General features: G+C 41.5%; 1 protein-coding gene across 1 annotated transcript in view; it reads left to right on the top strand.

Moving 5' to 3' along the window:
- The window catches only part of pappa2 (pappalysin 2), a 105,740-nt gene that overhangs the window by 15,094 nt on the left and 67,571 nt on the right, over positions 1-23,075 (top strand). Inside the window, exons 5-9 of the mRNA XM_012882833.3 lie at positions 12,194-12,342; positions 14,914-15,053; positions 15,415-15,568; positions 15,772-15,964; positions 20,967-21,100. Coding sequence (XP_012738287.2) covers positions 12,194-12,342; positions 14,914-15,053; positions 15,415-15,568; positions 15,772-15,964; positions 20,967-21,100 — 770 coding nt within the window. The remainder of the gene's footprint in view (positions 1-12,193; positions 12,343-14,913; positions 15,054-15,414; positions 15,569-15,771; positions 15,965-20,966; positions 21,101-23,075) is intronic.

Below are 23,075 nucleotides of genomic sequence, written 5' to 3' on the forward strand. Positions count from 1 at the left end.
AAGATTAAATCACACACAGGGGATGTCTCTTGACTAATTTGGTGACTTTAACATGTTGCACTGGATTTTATTCGTAGGCATCAGAAATAAAGTGAATTTAATTTCAGGCCTGCCTCTTTTTAAGATTTTTTTATTTCTAATAAAATATAAAAAACCATAATCTATTATTTTCCTTGCCATCCACATTTATGTGCTGCTTTGTGTTAGCGTATCACATACAATCCCAATAACACACAATAAAGGTTTTGTCTCTAACTTCTCCATTATTTACCTACTTAAAAGATGCCGCGGCTCCTGTTTCCCCTTTGTCTGGTGACATTAGCAGGAGGGTCTGCCTTGTCCTTTTCCTCATGTGAAACACTGCATGCCTTTCAGTAATTTGCCTTCCCTTTAACTCTTTCACCAACCAATAGATAGACAGGTCTAAGTGGAAAGCTAGCTCTGGCCAACAGATGGAGACTGTGGCTGTACTGTACCGCTCCCCCAGGTGTGAATTTCTGCAGCTGTGTGAATATGAAAATGATCTCGGCCGGAAAAGAACACTGTGCTCACTTGTTCGGGGAGACCCAGGTTAAGAGTTTGTTTGGAACTTAGATGTGTGTGGCTCATTGCTTGGCCATGTGCAGGAAGTCCTTCAGGTTTCTCCTAAGTAAATGTTAATTTATGTTTCTCTGTCACGGGCTTGGTGGGATACAAGAAGGAGAACAGAGGAGAAACACAGTTGGTAGCTGTAATGGTCAGATGTTCTCTATCACAGCCTAAGGTTTTCTACCCTGCAGAGCAGACATTGATGCTAATAAAGTAAGTTGGACGGCAGGCAGCACCGGGCTCTGGTGCAATGCACACACTGTGACATGTACCTTGGCTTCAAAAGTCTTACATGTTGATTCATTTCTAGTTGCATTTGAAGCAAGGCTTTAGCAAAAATCACCTAGTTTAAGGAATCTCTTGACATTAAAATAATAACGGAAAACAACAACGACGACGACGACAACAGGATTTGGATTACTGGGTTACTGCTTCTGCTGTTCAGATACAGAAAGCAAGTCTCAGAAGTTCCAGTATGCGCGCACTTCAATGGAGCAGTGAAGCTGCCGCAGAGTTCCTGTCTATAATCTCCCAACTCTCCACTAAAACAACATAAATGGCAAATCCACAGGAGAACTGAGCGTCGTAAACCCTGGGCCCAGCGGGCTAGCAGTAGTGTAGGTCTCTTTGAAAGGTTCTGACCTCAGCCGGTTGGAAGTGCTTGTATGTGTGAGTCCCTCGACATGCCGGTGCACATGTGTGCGTTTGTGTTCCTGGATCACAAATCGAACTTTCTTAGGCAGAAGGAGATTTAATGTGAGGATGACATTTCGCTGGCATTTGAGGAGCACTGCAAGCAATTTTTATGTTTGGGATCTGGGTTTTTGATATCTCCCCTCCCTACGTTCTCCCTGAGCTCCTAGCCGGCTGTTCTGATTGTGAGACCCAACTTGCTGCTGCTTCTGGAGGTGCCAAAGGTTTCAGAAGCCAGCTCCTGTCACGACACAGATTTGTTATTGTGAACCATTTCTATGTTAATGGCCAGGTACACTGCAGCTTTTGGCAGCACTGTAAAGGAAATGTGTGTGTGTGTGTGTGTGTGTAGGTGGGGGGGGGGGGGGGGGGTTGGGTGGAAAGAGAAGAGAATAAGGCAAAAATAGAGAGGCAGAGACAGGGTGATGGGGGCAATGTTTGATAATGACATGTCCAGGATTTGCTGTTCTTTTTTTTTAATCAACAATGCGACCAGGTAACTCACCTGAAACAAGGTCGCTATCCCAGCTTCTAATGGTGTTTAACATCTATGCAACATTTCATGCTCATTTTTGGTTCAGTAAAAGCACACCTACAGTGTTTCTAACGCTAACCAAACTGTGTTAAAATAGTTTACACAGTGAGAATGCCCCCCCCCCCCTCCACACACCATATATTATTTTTTTTGGTCTGCTTTTTCTGTCACATTTATGTTTTACACCATCGAACATTTTTTAAATCAAAGTTATACACTAAATGCAAAAAGTAGTTTTTAAATGATGTTTTCATTTATTACGAAAAAGCTATCCAACCCAACCTTGTCCTTTGTGAAAACATAGCACTACGTCTTAAATCATCAGTTAACTGTTACTAACTCAATTTCTTGGTTCAGTTTCACCATCCACTCCCAGGCCTTATTAATACCATAACCGGTAGAATCAATAAATCACTTGAAAGGACTTGTCCAACAACATGAAGGGGGCTAGAAGATCTCATGGCCCAGTCATTCAGGGAACAACATGAGAAACAGAGTTATTGACCTATATATGCCATTTCTGAAAGTTTAGGACTCCAGCAAACCACAGGGGTCACAAAGCCAATATCCACAACAGGAGCAAGCATGGAACTGTAGTGACACTCCCCAGGAATGGCTGGCCATTGGAGATTACTCCAGGAGTGATAGCTTATCCAGGAGATTACAAATGATGGCAGAACCGCATATCAAGCACCGCTGGCACCAACTCGCCTCATTTAAGATCAGCATTTAGGATTCAATCAAAACAAACCGATGGCACAAAAAAAGTCAAAATCAACTGCTGACCAAGAAAAACACAAACGAGCTTTTCACATTTGAAGAAAGGTCTTGTGTGTTCTGTGTGCAGCTGAGACAAAAGTAGAACTTTTCATCTGGCAAAAAACTAACACAGCATTTTAGAAAACACAAATCATACCGACAGTGGTGGTAATATTATGGCTCTTGGCTGTTTTAGTGCTTTAGGACCTAGTTTACTTGCTGTGATTGAGAGGAACATGCAAAAAATCCTGATGGAGAATTTCACGCCATTAGTTTTTGACTTTAAACTCATGGACATGAATCTGAATCTATGAAGCAAGTTAACCTCTAAATATACAGAAACAAAACTAAACAAAATCAAAACACATGTTTTGGAGAGACCTGGGGCTGGGAGTTATGAATCAAAAATAATATCTCAATATTTGTAGGCTGAATGTCGATATACAAAATTTATCCCAATATGTTTTTCTTTTCATAAAGATATTCTAAAAACCTTCAATGTGGCTGAATCAAAAACAATGTTGCAAAGAATAGTGGGCCAAAATCCTTCCACAGGGATGTAAAATAAATTGCCAGTCAACATTAACCAGTGGAAAATGGAAATTCTCGCTGCCAACGATGGTAAAACTGGTTACTAGGCTTGGCGCCCAATTTTCAACATAGGGCCAGGTTGATTTGCATATCTTTTATCCTTTAAGAAAGGGAATAATCCTTTGGAAAACCAATTTATATATGTTGGAGATTTGAATGGGGTTGGGGGGGGGGGGGGGGGGGTGATAGGCTCAGGAGGCAAACCCAGACATCCCTCTCCCAGCTTCTCCCTTCAGCTCATTCTAGAGGAGACCAAGGCTTTTCCAGGCCAGACGGGATGTATAGTTCATGCAGTGAGTTCTGGCTCTGCCTCTAGAAAGAGATGTCCTGGAGGCATCCAGATCAGATGCCCGAACCACCCCAGCTGTCACTTTTGATGCAGAGAAGAAGCGGCTCTACTCTGAGCTCCTATCTTTTTGGTTGGATGAAAGCAATAAAACTGATGAAAAAAATTATTGAACCTTTCCGATGAAAAAGTTTATATCGACTCATCATAGGCAGAAATATTTGTCAGTGCAGTATCTTTGAACTTTACACTTGAGTGGGTTTACTGATTATAAAACAAATGACTGAGTTTTAAAAACAAGCACTGGTCACACAATTTTGCAAAAACTCTAACTTCTGGCACAATGCTGGCTGGATGTTTGACCACCTGTCTTGGTAGAATTAATGTAGAATTAATTTAAATTAAATCTGGGTAAAAAAATTCACAGTAGGAATTTATTCATTATGCAGAAGTTCTGGTGTGTTTTTGGGATCATTGTTCTACTCTTTTCTCCTCTCTCTCCATTAAAGGCCTGATGCATGTAAACTCACCTGACCTGTGGTAAAAAAAAAATGCATCTTCTGTTTCCATCTCTCATCTATATCTGTTTTTGCTTCTGACTCTGAAGGCGTTTTTCCAAACTTTGTAGTAGATTAACTTCGTTTTGGACTCTGCACAGGAAATGACAAAAACAACGTCCTCTGAATCCAGGTCGATCACTGTCACGTCATGACAAACAGGACAGCTTCTTGGTTTGTAGAAACACAATGTGGCAATTTCTCTTGTAGCTTTTAATCCAGGTTTGAATGAATTACGCGTTAGGGCTGAGGTCTGTCTGCATCCCACAGACCTTAGATCTTAGGTCCCTTAAATGCAAGCAATCTACACATTTAGGTATTTGGTAAAATGTCTTACTGTAGGAGGTGCAACATTTTGTGTTTTCTCCGGTTTTAGGAGGTTTACAATTACTTCGCTTTTTGAATTATCTTGAATGAATGAATCTTTACGCTGTGGCTGTGCTTATACTGAGTCGTTTTTTTTTTTTTTAATATTCATAGCTAGGCCTTTCACTTCACTCATGTGAACCTATTTATTTTTTTGAGTTTGACAGTATCCTTCCTTTGAGGCATCCTTTCAGTCTCAGAAGTTGAGGAGTTGAGTCTTTAGCGGTCAGCTTTCTGTCCTTTGTAATCGCGCGGCCCGCAGTGATGGATTCTGCACACAGCCTCGGATAAGCTCTGGTTTAGTGGTGTTGTGAGAGCAGGGGCTCCCTGAAGCCTTTTAAATCTTAAACCTTATTTATAAAGGCCAAGTTCCAGAGAAAGCGCATTCTTATTTACTGTGCACCACACGCACCAGGGGAAAGATAGCATTAAAAGAAGGGTTACACATGCAAAGCTCTTGGTTGCTGAGAAACACCTTAATGCAACTCATGTAGTAGTACATTGTTAGTGTTTGAGGGGAGAAGGATTGTTCCTTTTTTTAGTCATTTACCCCTTTCTTATATAAACTAACCTTTTTGCCCCAAGCTTAACAATACAAACGCCAACAAATAGTTATTTCTAAATAGCTTTGAAATATTTAAGTTACTATTTTGTTCCTTCCAACTAGATACCCACAAGCAAACCTTTATGTACCAAGGTACCCTTTCATATTAGGCATTCTTCTCACAGTATGAAAACCTTGAAAAAAAATACTTGGCTTGTGTAGGTTTTTGTGTAAATACCACAGTACAAGAATGTATAACTTGATCTCATTGCTTTTATTTATAACAAAGTATTACATTTTCTTATTTTGATAGAGCAAAAAAATATAAAGTCAACACACGTTGGTTAGGGTTAGGATTAGTTAATCAGTCGGGCCATTTGCTCGTATAACAAGTTCTGTACCAGACATGCTGTTTACAGGTTGCCCGTTGTTGTTTTTAAGCCGTTTGTGTCTGTGCTTTTCACAGTCATCAATACCTGCAAACCCGCCAAATTTGTCTTTCTCGTAAGTGCTGCATTACTTTAGAATAGAACGGAAATACCTGTATTGGCCTACAATGGGGATATTTGAGAGTGACAGTGACAAAAACACGTAGACAAGATACCCCAGAGCTACACTCTAGATAAAATAATATGAATAAAAAAGCTAGTTTAAAGTTAAGTTGTAAATCAGAAGAGAATGAACTCATCAGAAAGGGGAAAAAAAACACAATTATTAATTGATAATATGGCATATTGAGATAAAAGCTCAATATTCATGTTAAAGAGAGGAAAGAAGGACATTATGCAACAGTAAAGCTTACAATAACTGCAGAAAACTCCAGACAACCTGGCATTTTCCTTTAAAACATCATTAAATGACTTAAAACCTTAGGAATGCTCTCTTGATAGCAGGAAGCTAATACGGGCCTTTTCGTACTAGCTTGTCTTCATTGCACATTTTAATGAATTTTAAAACTATATCCTCATAAGATGCTCAAATCTCACGATTTAATTTTATTGCATACTATTATGTGACACTTTTTATTAGACGCTATTTAGATATATTTTGGTCGATTTACCTAATGATCAACTTTAGGCTACTTGGGTAAATATGAGGGGTTTTGATGCCCGACGAAACCAAAAATACCAATGTGATACTGGAACAGAAATCTGTCGAAAGCTACAAATGTACACAATGACAAAATGACCTAGCACTATATGTTTTCTTTGCCAGCGATTACATTTTCCCTTTCAGTTGTTAAATTTAGTTGCATTTGAAGTTTAATTGAAGTCTGGACAAAGCAAGACTGACATGGAACAACAACATAAAAAACTGCTTGAATGTTGGGATTGCTAACACAAAGGCAGGATTTGGCATATACAGAATGGGCCTCTATGTCATTGTTTTGAAAGGTCGCCTGACATCAAGTCTACACATGCACACCACGACACAGTTTGCATGTGGACGGTACGTGCAGCTACAGATTTAAAGAAAAAGAACCGACTAACAAAATGATTCATGCATTCACCAGAGTGTTTTCTTGTTTTGATTTTACTTTTAAGCAATGTGACCTTGTGCTGCACTGACACATCAGCTATGTGCATTAACACCCCTCCATTAAGTCAAGTAGTTATTTTTTTTAGCATATGGTATTCTCTAGACATCCATGGGAGACTCAGCTAAAAGCCTGATCTGTCAGGTATGCAGGAACTGGGCCATTGGTGAGACCCTCTGCGTGAATCTCAGGCCAAGTTTAGGGCCTAATGGTGATAGGTGCAAAAGCTTTCCAACTATAAAAGCAAAGAAGAAAAATGGCTTGTAACATCACTCAGCGGAGGAAAAACAAATTCAGCCTCACACATCAAAGTGCCGCTGGTGTAATTTATCACTGACAGGAAGAGAAGGATGTGGGAACAGTGGGCAGTGGGGAGGAGATTGCAATGGTGTGAAATAAGCTGCCCCTCTAAAAACATTGAGGATTTGAAGTTACGCTATAAAAAGAGATGAATGTTGATGGATTGAAACAAATTTTCATCTGCTATAAATTGCCCCTACTGTTAGACTACAACACAAGCCTCTATATTCAGTTTGTTTTATGTGCATGTTTGACTGTGGGTTTAAGTCAGTGTATATATATTGGGAGATTTTTACCATTCGTTTAGCACAATAAATGAAAAGTCCACCAATTGTTATATTTCAAAGACAAAAAGCCACAATTTAATGCTGTGTTAGACTGTTAAATTATTATTATTATTATTTTTACTTTAACCATAGAAGTGCCTTAAAGGAACTATATAAGCAAATTTTCACCACTAGGCGGGCCGTAGAGCTCTGTCTGTAGATGTGTAGCCACATGCCACAAATGTAGCATCACATTGAAACAAATCAACATTGCAACACAAGTCCAACAAAACTATAACACCAAGAAAAACAAACATTTTCAATTCAATTCAATTCAATTCAATTTTATTTATATAGCGCCAAATCATGAAACATGTCATCTCAAGGCACTTTACAAAATCAAGTTCAATCATATACAGATTGGGTCAGATTATACAGATTGGTCAAAAATGTCCTATATAAGGAAACCAGTTGATTTTGAATCAGCTGAAGACTTCGAACTGCATTTTGTGGACTTCCTGATAGTAAAGAATTACAATAGTCCAGCCTTGAAGTAACAAATGCATGGACTAGTTTTTCAGCATCACTCCTGGACAGAATGTTTCTAATTTTGGCGATATTCCGGAGGTGAAAAAAGGAAACTCTGGAAACCTGTTTAATATGGGATTTAAATGACATGTCTTGGTCGAAAACAACACCAAGATTTTTAACTTTATTACCAGAGGCCAAGTTAATGCCATCCAGATTAGGGGATTGATTAAGAACTTTATTTTTTGAAGACTCTGGCCCAAAGATTACAACTTCTGTCTTGTCAGAATTTAAATGCAGGAAATTTAAAGTCATCCAGCTTTTGATGTCATCAAGACATGACTGCAGTCGAAGTAACTGATTGGATTCATCAGGATTTATGGATAAATATAGCTGAGTGTCATCAGCATAACAGTGGAAATTAATCCCATGCTGTCTGATAATTTTGCCAATCGGAAGCATATATATAGTAAATAGAATTTGTCCAAGGACTGAACCCTGTGGTACTCCACAAGTGACCCTAGAGTTTGAGGAAGATTTATTATTAACATGAACAAACTGGAATCTGTCCGACAGATAAGATTTAAACCAGCCTAATGCTTTTCCCTTAATCCCTACAGTATGCTCAAGTCTTTGTAGGAGAATATTGTGATCAACTGTATCAAATGCAGCACTGAGATCTAACAGGACAAGTATAGACACAAGTCCATTATCTGAGGCCATGAGAATATCATTGGTGACCTTCACCAGAGCTGTTTCAGTGCTATGATGATCTCTGAAGCCTGACTGAAACTCCTCAAGTAGGTCATTACTTTGTAAATGTTCACATAGTTGATTAGCAACTACTTTCTCAAGAATTTTAGATAAGAAAAGAAGATTAGATATAGGTCTGTAATTTACTAACTCATCTTGATCAAGAGATGGTTTCTTAAGTAAAGGTTTAATAACAGCTACTTTAAAAGCCTGTGGTACATATCCATTTACCAAGGATAGATTAATCATGTCTAAAATAGGACCACTGATCAGAGGGAATACCTCCTTAAACAACTTGGTTGGGATTGGGTCTAACATACAGGTAGAAGGTTTAGATGAAGCTAAAATTTTAGATAGCTCAGAAAGCTCTACTGCTTTTAAACAGTTCAGACACTGCACAGGTTCTAAGGATTCCTCCAATGCTGCCTCACTTACTGAGGACGAGGTAATCATGTTTGGGAGGATGCCAATTATTTTATTTTTAATGGAATCAATTTTATTTATGAAGAATCCCATAAAATCATTACTGCTAAGAGCTAAGGGAATGGATGGATCAAAAGAGCTGTGGCTCTGGGTAAGTTTGGCAACTGTACTGAAGAGAAATCTAGGATTATTCTTATTCTCCTCAATTAATGATGAAAAATATGCTGCTCTAACTCTGCGAAGGGTCTTGTTATACAACAATAGACTGTTCTTCCAGATTAGGTAGGATTCCTCTTGGTGTGTAGAGCGCCATTTTCTCTCCAATTTCCTAACATTGTGCTTCAAGGAACGCAGCTCTGAATTAAACCAAGGAGCTAGCTTCCTGTGAATAATCACCTTCTTTTTCAAGGGAGCTACATTGTCTAATGCAGAACGCAATGACGAAGTCATACCGTTTACAAAGACATCTATTTGTGAATTGGAAGAAACAACATTGCTGCCATCTACAGGGCATTTCTGCAATACGGAGGATATTAAAAAGGGGACAGGACTCTTTAAGTTTTGATACAGCATTATCCGATAAAGATCTACTATAATGGAACCCTCTTTTGGGGGTGGAGAACTCAGTTAGATTAAACTCAAATGTTATTAAAAAATGATCAGATAGGACAGGGTTGTGAGGAAATACTGTTAATTCTTCACAATCAATGCCATATGTCAGCACAAGGTCTAAAGTATGGAGCCAAGAGTGCGTCGGTTTATGCACATTTTGAGCAAAACCAATTGAATCTAGGATAGTTTTAAAGGCTACACTAAAGTTATCACATTCTGTGTCAACATGGATGTTAAAATCACCCACTATAATAGCCTTATCAGTATTTAACACCAAATCAGATAAGAAATCTGACAGCTCATCCAAAAACTGAGTGTAAGGGCCTGGTGGACGATACAAAACAACAAACAGAAGAGGTTTTATTGCTTTGCAGTTTGGATGAGGGAAACTGAGGGTTAAATGTTCAAAAGAACTGTAGTTATTAATTGGCCTGGGACTAATTAATAAATCAGACTGAAAGATGGTTGCCACTCCTCCTCCTCTTCCCACAGATCTGGGAATGTGGAAATTTGAATAATTGGAGGGAGTTGACTCATTCAAACTAACGTAGTCCTCTTGTAGCCAGGTTTCTGTGAGACAAAACAAATCAATCTGTTTATCAGAAATCAATTCGTTAACTAACAAAGTCTTTGGAGGGAGAGACCTTATATTTAATAGACCACATTTAATTGTGGCCTATTAACTTCATGCCCTTACTCACCTGTCCAGGAGGAGAAATGCTAGTTCCGAGTCAAAATGGAGATTGCTTCTGCTCACGAAATGCTCTCCGCCTTGGAAACGCAAAGCCAATGTCTCTTTCCTTATCTGACAACTTATTTGCCAAAGGCTGTTTCTTTTTCTTTCTTTTTATGTGGTAATAATGGGTCCTGATCGCTTTCAGGGGAATGTTTTGACCCGCTAAATGCGTTCCCGGCCATTTTGCTTCTAAGCTGCTCTGGCGGTGGCATTTTATGAATGGTGGCTATTCACATGGACATATATGCAAATGCGGCTGGAGAACAACACAGGGAGATGGTGTGTGACGTCATACCATATTCCATCTAAAAGATACCTTTAGTTCTTCACATCACTCTTTTTTTTTAGTTATTTCTATCTAAAATAATGAAATATTGCTTATTGCTCCTTTAAGCAGCCTCTCAGTTTTATCTGTCAGGTTTTCATTTTAGGACCAAAGGAAATGTCCCACAATGTCTGAGGAGGATCAGTCACAACTCTGCAATCCAGAACATTAAGAACATTTGCAACATTGGACTTCCTGTAATTAGCTGATGTCTCACCTCACTGTTTAAAAGTAGCAACGTGATGGAACAGCAGTCATGCCTGTGTCGAAAATACAGTTTCCTTTCTAGAAGCGTCTTACATCTTTTTTTGCGTCTTACAGCTTTTTTGCTCTCTCTGGCTTCATTTTTAAAGAATGTCGTTGTCATATCAAGCTGTTAGCCCTGAAGTGTGCTGCTTTTACCAGTCAGAAAGAAGGTCCGATTTTTGGTTCCTGATTAGTCTAGGCAGGTCAAATGGCAAAAAATTATCCTATTACCGCCACTAGCTGATTTATCTGCTGAGATCCACCTAAAACCTTAAACTCCTGCGCATTTAGCAGAGAAATGAAGCGAAAATGCTAATCACAGCTACAACCAAGGAAGCATATTCCAATAAACTCCCAAACCAGAGAAAAAATAAATGAACTGTATGATGAATGTTTATGATGTGTTATGTGTTGTTCTATAGGAGGCATCTGGCGGATTAAATAAACCAAATTTCCATTTTTACTGACAATAAAGTTTTATTTAATCTTAATCTGTTGGGGACACAACCAAAACAAAGACTAGTTGTCATGTTTACGCAGCTCGACTTAGGGAGACTGAAGATCAGGAGAGAAAACTATAAAGACACAGAGTTGCAGATTTGCTACAGCCATGTTTCTCCAACTGCGCTTCAAGTACACAATATTTAGTTTGTGTAAAAGATTATATCTTATATAAATTATGAGAAATGCAAATAAACTATTTACCTGCATACATAACTAACTTTCAGCCATGTTGGATTTTGAGGTTGTGGTCAGGGAGAAACCTGGGACTTTCTTGCTCCGAAAAACTGCTAACTTTTAGCAATATTTCTGTTAATTTTCCAAACTACCAACTTGGAAATGTCAGCTTTCTGATTAAAAATTAAAATAATTATTTCAATGCCTTTCACTCATGTACTACTGATGTCTATATTCTTTAGCTAAATAACAAAACAAACTGAAAATGTATAAAATCCTCTTGGACTATCGCCTTAAGGCATCTGGTGGTGGTGGTCGGAAAATATGGTATTTACTGACTGAGACTTTAAGTACCTCTGAGCTTCAGAGAAAAATTGAGAACAAAAATGAGCATGACGCTTATTTGAGAAAATGCAGGAAATATTGCAAATAATGCAAAAAAAAAAAAAAAAAAAAAAGCCAGAAAAGAATAGTTTCAAAAAATAATTCTCTATAAATTGAGTCATTCAGGAATCCTACAACTATTGCTTTGGTTCTGGATGGAAACCAGAAGCATCTCACCCCATATGAAAGAGATTTTCTCTGCTGGCTGTGAGAATAAATATTAGCAACAGGAACACCAGCGCAGTCTAAATCCACTACTACTGTTATCAACACCTCTCCACGTTCAATGTAAACACCACTGCTAGTTTATAGGTAGTTTTCCACAGCTTTGAGCCTCACAGATATGATCTATCAAAATGTACTTTTCTGAGTTCTCTTTGATTGTTCCACATTACAGTTTTATTGGCGCTCTTAAAAAATCTCTTTATCACTCAAAAATGCTTTAGTTCTGTCGGGATTATGCAGGTTTTCTGTTCTTTTCTGCAGGGCTTATATGAGTGTGAAAGAACTAAAGGATGAATTAAAGCTGAGCGGCAGCGACACACTCAATGTGTTTTTTGCCAGCAACTCGGTGCGAGAAGAACTGGCAGGAGCAGCAACGTGGCCGTGGGCAAAGGAGGCTCTTACACACCAAGGTCAGTTACATAATATAGTGCTGAATATGCGATTCATCCTTATTTCTTGCACTTTGTGTTCAGTTTAGTAGTTTTCTTCTTTTCTTAACCCTAACCCTTTACCATGTTCTAACTATCTTTTAAAAAAAGAAAAGAGCAACAAGTTTCAAACAATTATATATAGTCATAAGCCAAGGCTAAAATACATTTTTACACAACACTGACTAATAGTGATTTTTGACTATAGGTAAAAGGGTTATCATAGGTGTCGGGGGATTTATTTTAGTTTACTAGCTAAGAACTCAAATATGTAACCTAACTGGGCCATGAGATATTTCAGTGTAGAATAAATCATTTAGTTTGAACCCAAAAAAAGCGTATGGATGTTTTAAGCTACAACAATATCCGTAAATTAATAGACTCATTCTTAACTTACCCTAAAGACAAAAGGAAGGATGAGAAGATAACGATATTTTATATAATATGGTCATACTTTAATGGGTTTCAGTGCAACCTCATTCAGGATAAAGTAAAACTTACAGGTTTTTTTTTTGCAAAAGTTGTCTTATCCCTTGAACCTTTTCATATTTCATAACTTTGTGGTTGCCGTCTTGTTGCAACCACAAACTTCAATGTATTTTATTGGGATTGAATGTGATAGTCCAACACAAAGTAGACTAAAATATAAAGTGGAAGTATATGTGCTTTTCAAAATGCTTAACAGAAAAAAATTATAAAATGTCTGGTGTGCATTTATATTCAGTCCCCTTAACTCTGATACCCCTAAACATGATAAAAAGGACACAGTGATAACAAATGTTACACAAGTCTCAGTTTAAACAAAAAAGAAACATTTGTTAACAAAACAAACAAAACGTGTCAACAATAGATAGCAAACAAAGTAAAACATTTCAACTTCAATATAAACTCAACTCTTAAATATTTGCACACTTTTTGTAGTTCAAATGACCTTCCTGAGAATATTCGTAAACAGCAATATAACAAAAAAATAATGAAAAGAAATGTGAACATCTGAACCTGGATGTGCTAATGGATCGGCAAGAGTGTTTACAGGTCTGTAGCTCTCACAGATAAAACATTTTAACCTCTTTTTTCTCAATACATAATCTATTGACTTCAGTCAGGATAGAAGGACCATTTCACCCAGTAGAAATATTATTATTATTACTATTAATAGATAATTATGCATATACAGGTAAAAATGTACCAGACACTCACCGAGAGGGTATAAAATGTACAGATAGTCGTTAGCATCTGATAAAATTGAAATGGCCAAGTTTAAAGAGAAGCAGTCCTTTTAAAGAACAATGTAAAAGAAAAATCTGTCCAATTTCCATGAATGTACAAACACTCATTGAAAATAGGCATTAGCATATGAGAAACAATTTAATAATTCTTAATTTGATGAAGAACCTGTGAATTTAGGAAGTTCATTTGTTTTCTAGCAGGGGACGATTGCCTTCACAGCTTTGGGAAAAAGCTGATTTTAAGTCTGCTTGCATTTGATGAAATGTTCCTGAATTATTTTCCTGATGGCAATGGGAACGTTGGGATCAAAGCTCAGTCTCAGCTGTTCAATGAAGGCCTCAGAGTTTCTTTTTAAAGATCAGTAATAAACAAACAGCTCCATTAAGACCAAGAAAAACAAGTCAAGTTTTGGGGGGTGGGGTGGGGTTAAAGCAGGGTTAAACTATTAAACAATATCCTAAACTTTGTACACCTCATGGAGTTCTGTTTAAGCCATCAACAGCACAAACACACAATGAGAGAGCACTGATCAGTGGGAAAGTCAGAAGCCTTTGCTAAATTTGGAGGAGCTGCGGGGATCCACTGCTCAGGTTGGAGAATCTGATGGCACAAAAAGCTATTACCTAATTAATCAACAAATATGGCCTTTAAAGTTGCAAGGAAAACCCATTCTTGAAAGAAAGACATAAGTCCTGTTTGTAGTTTAGCTGTATTATGTGTCCTTTGTTGGGAATCTCAAAGATCCTAGTGAAAGTTGAACCAAACCCCCTGCGAAATATATTGAGGTTTGTTGTTGTAATATGAAATAAAGGACAAAAAATGTCATGTGGTGTGAATTCTTATCTGACTGTTTTTCTTTTTCTGATTGAAATGTTCTGCGTTATTCCTTATCGATTTAACTTCTAATTATGGTAAGTGATCTATGATGTGGGATACTGTTGAATGAAAACAAAATGCAAAACATAGTTCACAGTTGGAATCTGTACTGTCACCACAACTCAACGTTTTCTGTGATCATTTTACTTGTTTGGTTCTTTGGGTTAGCATTGTGAGAAGATTTTCACATCCTCACCCATCTCTGAATGAACACAAGAGTTTAATACATCTGTGGCTTACCAAAAGACTCTAAATCAGTTCCAGTGTCACAGATAGTTGATTCATATATTAAGATGTTGCACGCTTGAATCGTTAATATTTCTCTTTTTTTAAGTTCACAGTTTAATTCGAAACACGGTGTAGTCAGAGTGACTGGCTTTCCAAAGAACCTAAATATGTATTTTATCATATTTTAACTAAAAACTGCACGTCGTCTGTCTTGCATAGGTGGAATGGTTCTCAACCCATCCTACTTTGGTACAACAGGGCATAAAAACACAATGATCCATGAAATGGGGCACATATTTGGGTTGTACCATGTCTTCAAGGGGGTGAGTGAGCGGGACTCCTGTGACGACCCATGTCAGGTAGGATATGCAGTGAGTTTTTTCTAAAGTGTCTTCTGCTGATCATCCCTCCCTTCCTCTCTCAACCCTAATCCTCAACTATCAGCCATAATGTCCTCCTGTAGTTATACCTTAAAATTGGTCTAAAAAATAGAGAACTGTGAAAAAATGTACCCTAGAAAAGTTTGGGATTTTGACATGAAGAATGTGTGAGAACACTCTAAAGCTGCTTTTCAGGATTCATTAAAGTGGAATCCCTGTTAATGTAAACCAGTTACACCTACTTCACTGACGGTATCATTCTATGGACTCTTCAGTACTTTATCCCACTTTTTCCATTCGGTGTATTACACGTTTATATTAGTCTGTTGTCTTTTGGCAGGAGACAACCCCATCAATGGAGACAGGAGATCTGTGTGCCGACACTGCACCGACCACCAAATCCAAAGCCTGCCATGACCCCGACGCTGTCAACGATACATGCGGATTCACCATTTACCTTAACACGCCTTACAGCAATTACATGAGTTACACAGGTATATGCAGGAACAATTCTCTTTCTGCGGTAGACCTTTAAAAAAAGGCAAAATGAATGCTGTAAACACAAAGCGATTTATAGAGGCCTGTTGTCCTTTAGATTTAAAAAAGGTTTAATTCATTCAAAATGTGTGTTTGATGGTTCTGTTTGAATTTGATTCTCAAACGTTTTACTGATTCTCATTCAATCTCACCACAACAGACGACAACTGCACCAACCACTTTACTCCCAATCAGGTAGCCAGAATGCATTGTTATCTTGATCTGGTCTACCAGAAGTGGATGACGGACAGTCGGCCTGCCCCTGTCCCGCTTCCCCCGATAGTGACTGGCCAAAGCACCAACTCGGTTTCTATTTATTGGCTCCCACCCATGAGAGGGTCACTTTTTCAGAGGTATGGAGACTTCTTGCTTTAGAGTAATTTTTTATAAATCAAGCCTATTGTCTGCAATAGACATTTTACAAAATAGCTGGGACCATGAGGAAACAACATCATAAAAAAATTATCTTAAGACATCTGCCATTAAATTAAAGCTTGGGCACAACTGGATCTCTTGAAGGGGCAAGGACCCTAACCATACAAACAAATTAGTTACAAAGAGACTCAAGGACAACAAATTCAGTGATTTGAATTGGGCACATAAAGCTCTGATCTCAGTTCCATAGAGATTTGTGGGCAGAACTGAAAATGTGTGTTTGAGCAACGGGTCCTATAAACCTGACTCAGGTACACCAGTTCTGCCAGGAGGAATGGGCCTAAAATCAAGTTTGTGATTGTGAGAAGTTTTTGAAATGATGTCCAAATAATCACAATTTAGAAGGTAATTCTAGCAAAAACTAAGCAAAAAAAATCTTTCACTGATTTGGCATTTAGTAAACAAAAATGATTTTACTAATCCGTACTGACCTAAAGTATGAAAGGCTTAGTTCGATTTAATATCAGAGTTAGAAACATTATGTCTTTTTTGCTGTGTGCATAAATATCTGATTTCAACTCTGCACCTTTTTAATTGTCTGAGGCCAAAAGAGTCCCTTTAACCTGACAGATTTACTGAAGATCCTTTGTTTTGTTTTTTTGAGAGAGACACTAACAAACTACTAGCCACCACAAATTAGGAATAAATAGGTTTTTAAAAGATTTTTAAAGGAGCATCAGTGCCTCCAAATACAAGACCATGGGAGGATATCCTGCCCCAAGTGGAGGAGTTTAAGTATCTCCGGGTGTTGTTCACAAATGAGAGAAAAATGGAGGGAGAAATCGATAGGCGGATTGCTGCTGCATCTGCAATGAAGTGGGCGCTGTACCGCTCTATCCTGGTAAAGAGAGAGCTGAGCCAAAAGGCGAATCTCTCGATTTACCAGTCTATCTACGTTCCTACCCTCATCTATGGTCGTGACCTTTGGGTCATGACCGGAAGAACGAGATTCCGGATACAAGCAGCCGAAATGAGTTTTCTCTGGGCTCTCCCTCAGTGATAGGGTGAGGAGCTCAGTCATTTGGGAGGCGACTCAGAGTAGAGCCGCTGCTCCTCCACGTCGAGAGGAGCCAGTTGAGGTGGCTCGGGCATCTGGTCAGAATGCCTCCTGGACGCCTCCCTGGTGAGGTGTTCCGGGCACGTCACACCAGGAGGAGGCCCAGGGGAAGACCCAGGACACGCTGGAGGGACTATGTCTCCCGGCTGGCCTGGGAACGCCTTGGGATTCCCCCGGAGGAGCTGGCCCAAGTGGCCGGAGAGAGGGACGTCTGGGCCACCCTACTGAAGCTGCTACCCCCACGACCCAACCGCGGATAAGCAGAAGAAGATGTGTGTTTTTTTTTTAAAGTATTTTAATTATAAAAGAGAAAGGCTGAGTTACTCTTAATGTAATTTAACGTACTTGGAATAACATACCTTCCTGCCTTTTTTAGTAAGTTAATTACTGACGTGACAGTATTCTCTGTTTGCCATACTAATTAAATAAATATTTCATTTTAGTTAAATTTTAATTGAAATTGAATTACAATTAAACTATTTTTTAATAGTTTAAGGCAGACAGGTCCTAGGTGAGGGACCAGACAAAGCGCAGCCCAAAACTCCCCTTATGATGAGTACAATTGTTGGACCTCGTGTTCCCTCGCCCGGACGCGGGTCACCGGGGCCCCACTCTGGAGCCAGGCCTGGAGGTGGGGCACGTTGGCGAGCGTCTGGTGGCCGGGCTTTTGCCCATGGAGCCCGGCCGGGCTCAGCCCGAAGAGGCGACATGGGTCCCCCTTCCGATGGGCTCACCACCTGTCGGAGGGGCCAAAGGGGTCGGGTGCAATGTGTAACGGGTAGCAGTGGAGGGCGGGGACCTTGGCGTTCTGATCCTCGGCTGCAGAAGCTGGCTCTTGGGACGTGGAATGTCACCTCTCTGGTGGGGAAGGAGCCTGAGCTTGTGCGCGAGGTTGAGAGGTTCCGACTAGAGATAGTCGGACTCACCTCGACGCACCGCTCTGGCTCCGGAACCAGTCTCCTTGAGAGGGGCTGGACATTCTTCCACTCTGGAGTTGCCCATGGTGAGAGGCGCCGAGCTGGGGTTGGCATACTTGTTGCCCCCCATCTCGGTGCCTGCACGTTGGGGTTTTCCCCGGTGAACGAGAGGGTGGCCTCCCTCCGCATCCGTGTGGGGGGACGGGTTCTGACTGTTGTTTGCGCTTATGCGCCAAACAGCAGTTCAGATTACCCACCCTTTTTGGAGTCCTTGGAAGGGGTACTGGAGAGTGCCCCTCCTGGGGACTCCCTCGTTTTGCTGGGGGACTTCAACGCTCACGTGGGCAATGACAGTGGGACCTGGAGGGGCGTGGTTGGGAGGAATGGCCCACCTGATCTGAACCCGAGTGGTGTTTTGTTGTTGGACTTCTGTGCTCGTCATGGATTGTCCATCACAAACACCATGTTCAAGCATAAGGGTGTCCATATGTGCTCTTGGCACCAGGACACCCTAGGTCGCAGTTCAATGATCGACTTTGTTGTCGTTTCATCTGACCTGCGGCTGCATGTCTTGGACACTCGGGTGAAGAGAGGGGCGGAGCTCTCCACCGACCACTACCTGGTGGTGAGTTGGCTCCGATGGCGGGGGAGGAAGCCGGTCCGACCGGGCAGGCCCAAACGTACTGTGAGGGTTTGCTGGGAACGTCTGGCGGAGTCCCCTGTGAGGCGGAGCTTTAACTCCCACCTCCGGGAGAACTTTAAACACGTCCCGAGGGAGGCGGGGGACATTGAGTCTGAATGGACCATGTTCCACGCCTCTATTGCTGAGGCGGCTAGTCGGAGCTGTGGCCGCAAGGTTGTCGGTGCATGTCGTGGCGGCAACCCTCGAACCCGCTGGTGGACACCAGCGGTGAGGGAAGCCGTCAAGCTGAAGAAGGAGTCCTACCGGGCTTTTTTGGCCTGTGGGACTCCGGAAGCAGCTGATGTGTACCGGCAGTCGAAGCGGCAGGCGGCTCGGCTGGTCGCCGAGGCAAAAACTCGGGCGTGGGAAGAGTTCGGAGAGGCCATGGAGAAAGACTTCCGTACGGCTTCGAAGCGATTCTGGTCCACCATCCGGCGTCTCAGGAGGGGGAAGCAGTGCAGTACCAACACTGTTTACAGTGGGGGTGGTGTGCTGCTGACCTCGACTCGGGACGTCGTGCGTCGGTGGGCGGAATACTTCGAAGACCTCCTTAATCCCACCAACACGTCTTCCATTGAGGAAGCAGAGCCTGAGGACTCTGGGTCGGGTTCTCCCATCTCTGGTGCTGAGGTTGCCGAGGTTGTTAAAAAGCTCCTCGGTGGCAAGGCTCCGGGGGTGGATGAGATTCGCCCTGAGTACCTTAAGGCTCTGGATGTTGTGGGGCTGTGTTGGTTAACGCGGCTCTGCAACATTGCGTGGACATCGGGGGCAGTTCCCTTGGATTGGCAGACTGGGGTGGTGGTCCCCCTATTTAAAAAGGGGGACCGGAGGGTGTGTTCCAACTACAGAGGAATCACACTCTTAAGCCTCCCTGGTAAGGTCTATTCAGGGGTTCTGGAAAGGAGGGTCCGTCGGATAGTCGAATCTCGGATTCAGGAAGAGCAGTGTGGTTTTCGTCCTGGCCGTGGAACACTGGACCAGCTCTACACCCTCAGCAGGATTCTTGAGGGGGCATGGGAGTTTGCCCAACCAGTCTACATGTGCTTTGTGGATCTGGAGAAGGCATTCGACCGTGTCCCCCGGGGGATCCTGTGGGGGGTACTCCGGGAGTATGGAGTACCGGACCCTTTAATAAGGGCTGTCAGGTCTCTGTACGACCGGTGTCAGAGTCTGGTCCGCATTGCCGGCAGTAAGTCGGACTCGTTTCCGGTGAGAGTTGGACTCCGCCAAGGCTGCCCTTTGTCACCGATTCTGTTCATAACTTTTATGGACAGAATTTCTAGGCGCAGCCAAGGTGTTGAGGGGATCCGCTTTGGTGGCCTTAGGATTGCGTCTCTGCTATTCGCGGACGACGTGGTCCTATTGGCTTCATCAGGGCGTGATCTACAGCTCTCACTGGAGCGGTTCGCAGCCGAGTGCGAAGCGGCCGGGATGAAGATCAGTGCCTCCAAATCCGAGACCATGGTCTTGAACCGGAAAAGGGTAGAGTGCCTTCTCCGGGTTGGGGAGGATGTCCTGCCCCTAGTGGAGGAGTTCAAGTATCTTGGGGTCTTGTTCACGAATGAGGGGAAGATGGAGCGGGAGATCGACAGGCGGATTGGTGCAGCGTCTGCTGTGAAGCGGGCGCTGTACCGATCCGTTGTGGTGAAGAGAGAGCTGAGCCAAAAGGCGAAGCTCTCGATTTACCGGTCGATCTACGTTCCTACCCTCATCTATGGTCACGAGCTTTGGGTCGTGACCGAAAGAACGAGATCCCGGATACAAGCGGCTGAAATGAGTTTTCTCCGTAGTGTGTCTTGGCTCTCCCTTAGAGATAGGGTGAGGAGCTCAGTCATCCGGGGAGGACTCAGAGTAGAGCCGCTGCTCCTCCACGTCGAGAGGAGCCAGTTGAGGTGGCTCGGGCATCTGGTCAGGATGCCTCCTGGACGCCTCCCTGGAGAGGTGTTCCGGGCACGTCCCACCGGGAGGAGGCCCAGGGGAAGACCCAGGACACGCTGGAGGGACTATGTCTCCCGGCTGGCCTGGGAACGCCTTGGGATTCCTCCTGAGGAGCTGGCCCAAGTGGCTGGGGAGAGGGACGTCTGGGCCTCCCTACTGAAGCTGCTGCCCCCGCGACCCGACCCCGGATAAGCGGAAGACAACGGACGGACGGACGGACGGACTATTTTTTGTCCACTAGCTTCTAGTCAATCGGCTGTATTGTGTAGTTTGTCTAGTCTGGAATATTTATGTACCATCTAATTATGAAGTGTGTATCCTCTTAGCTCCCAATTTCATGTGTCTGGCATCGACTGTGGAGACTGCGAGAAAGATGGTGTCTTCCACCAGTACGCCTTTCAGGCCTCCTCACCTCGTATCTGCGACACATCAGGCTACTGGACACCTGAGGAGGCAGTGGGTCAGTCAAAATTATGTGTTTGTGTCATGACTGTTTAATAAGAGGCTTTATGTTTTTGTAATGTTTCCGATTCATAGCCTTGTAGTTTATATCCAAGGTTAATGGCGCTTCTTTACTTCACATTGGGATTATAAACAATACTGGAAATGAAAAATCACCAGAACTTCGTCAAAACAGATTGTATTTCCTTATCTTCTTTTCCAAATGTAGTGCTGAAGAGAAAGTTTGTATTGGTAATGAGGCTTAAGGTTGTTTCTATTCATCTTCCCTCTTCCAAACTGTCGTTGACCAAGGTAAACACGTCCTGTGATGTACTTTTCATCGTAGGAAGGTATTAACAACCCGGGAATGTGGGAGTTCCAGTTAAAGTTCTGCTCCAGTCTTGTGTTTCAGTAGAGTGGGTCAATTTTTCACACACACTTGCACAATCAGTCTTGTCCTTGTAAATTCTAGGTGCGTGCAAGGCTAATAGCTCCTGGAAGAGGAAAAAACATAAAATCATTAAATGATAATAACCCTCTGCTACAGACTCTCTCTTTGTCCGTCTTGTTTTGGCCAAACTCAGAACAAAGATTCTTAAGGGTACAGTGCCTTGCAAAAACATTCATATTCCTTGAACATTTTCCCATTTAATCACGTCAAAACCACAAACTTCTATGTATTTTAACATTTTCTGTCATAGAACAACAAAAAAGTTATTCATAATGAAGTTGAAAGTAAAATCTGATTCCCCTAAATAAAATCCTTTGCAATCTACAGCATCTGGACGTCGTCATCTAATTAGTAAATAGAGTCTATCTGTGCATAATTTAATCTCCCGATAAAAACAGGTTTACTGTGAGGTCCACAGAAGTTTGACAGAGACCATTAGTGAACATACAGCATCAGTCTGTAATCTACCTAGACATGGCTGCCTATATAAACTCAACCCCCCGGGCTAGGAGAGGAATAATCATAGAGACAGGAGCAAGGCCAGATCTAATTCTGGGGGAGCTGCAGAGATTCACTGCTCAAGTGGGAAGATGTGTCGACAGAACAGATTAGTGCTGTCCACAAATCTGGCCTTTATGAAAGAGTAGTAAGAAGAAAGCCATGACAAAAACAAACAAAAAACATTTGGAGTTTGCTATGAGCAATTTAGGGAACCCAACAAATGTGAAAGAGTCTGCTTTTGTCAGTGGAGACCAAAATCAAACTTTCCGGCCTTAATGGAAAATGCTGTGTCCGTCAGAAAACGTCCAATAGATATTACCCTGAACACATTGTTTCTATATAGAAACACGTTGGTAGAATGATGCTATAGGGATGTTTTTTTTTTTCCACAGGGGTCAAGGAGGCTGGTAAAAGTTGAGGGGAAGGTGGCTGAAGCTTTCTACTTGACAAATACAGTGTGACAGTAAAGCTAAACAGCTAGAGCTATAATGCAACGATACAGATTGGAGCATATCTGTGTGTTAGAATGGCCTGGCAAAGACCAAACCAAAAACTGATTAAGGATTTATAAATCAACTATCAAAGACACTATCCCTCCAGTTTGACTAAGCTTGATCTATTTTGCTAAGAAGAACGGGTAAAACTTCCATCACTAGATTTGAAAAGCTGTCAGCAACATACCTCAAAAGAGAGGTAGCTGTAAGTACAGCAAAGCATGAAATGGCTCATGGGGTATGAATACTTTTGCAAGCCACTGTAGGCATCTAATCAGGCTATTGTTAGCTATTCAAACACAAGGACTTTGTTGCAAACCAAATATCTGACCTATACTTTTGAACATTACACATTCTACCTACAGTCTTTTTTAAAGTTATGGTTTCTTTTGACAAAGCGGATGGACTAAACAAGACACAATAGTGAGGTTGGTGGAAAAAAAACAAAATTGGAAATGACCAGGAAAAAAAAGTGAAAATACAAATACAATAACCTTTTTCTTCTCTTCCATGGAAACTCTACCCAAATATGTGGAAATCCTCTGCTG

The sequence above is a fragment of the Fundulus heteroclitus genome, unplaced genomic scaffold (genome assembly GCF_011125445.2).
Source record: "Fundulus heteroclitus isolate FHET01 unplaced genomic scaffold, MU-UCD_Fhet_4.1 scaffold_133, whole genome shotgun sequence".
NCBI lineage: Eukaryota > Metazoa > Chordata > Actinopteri > Cyprinodontiformes > Fundulidae > Fundulus > Fundulus heteroclitus.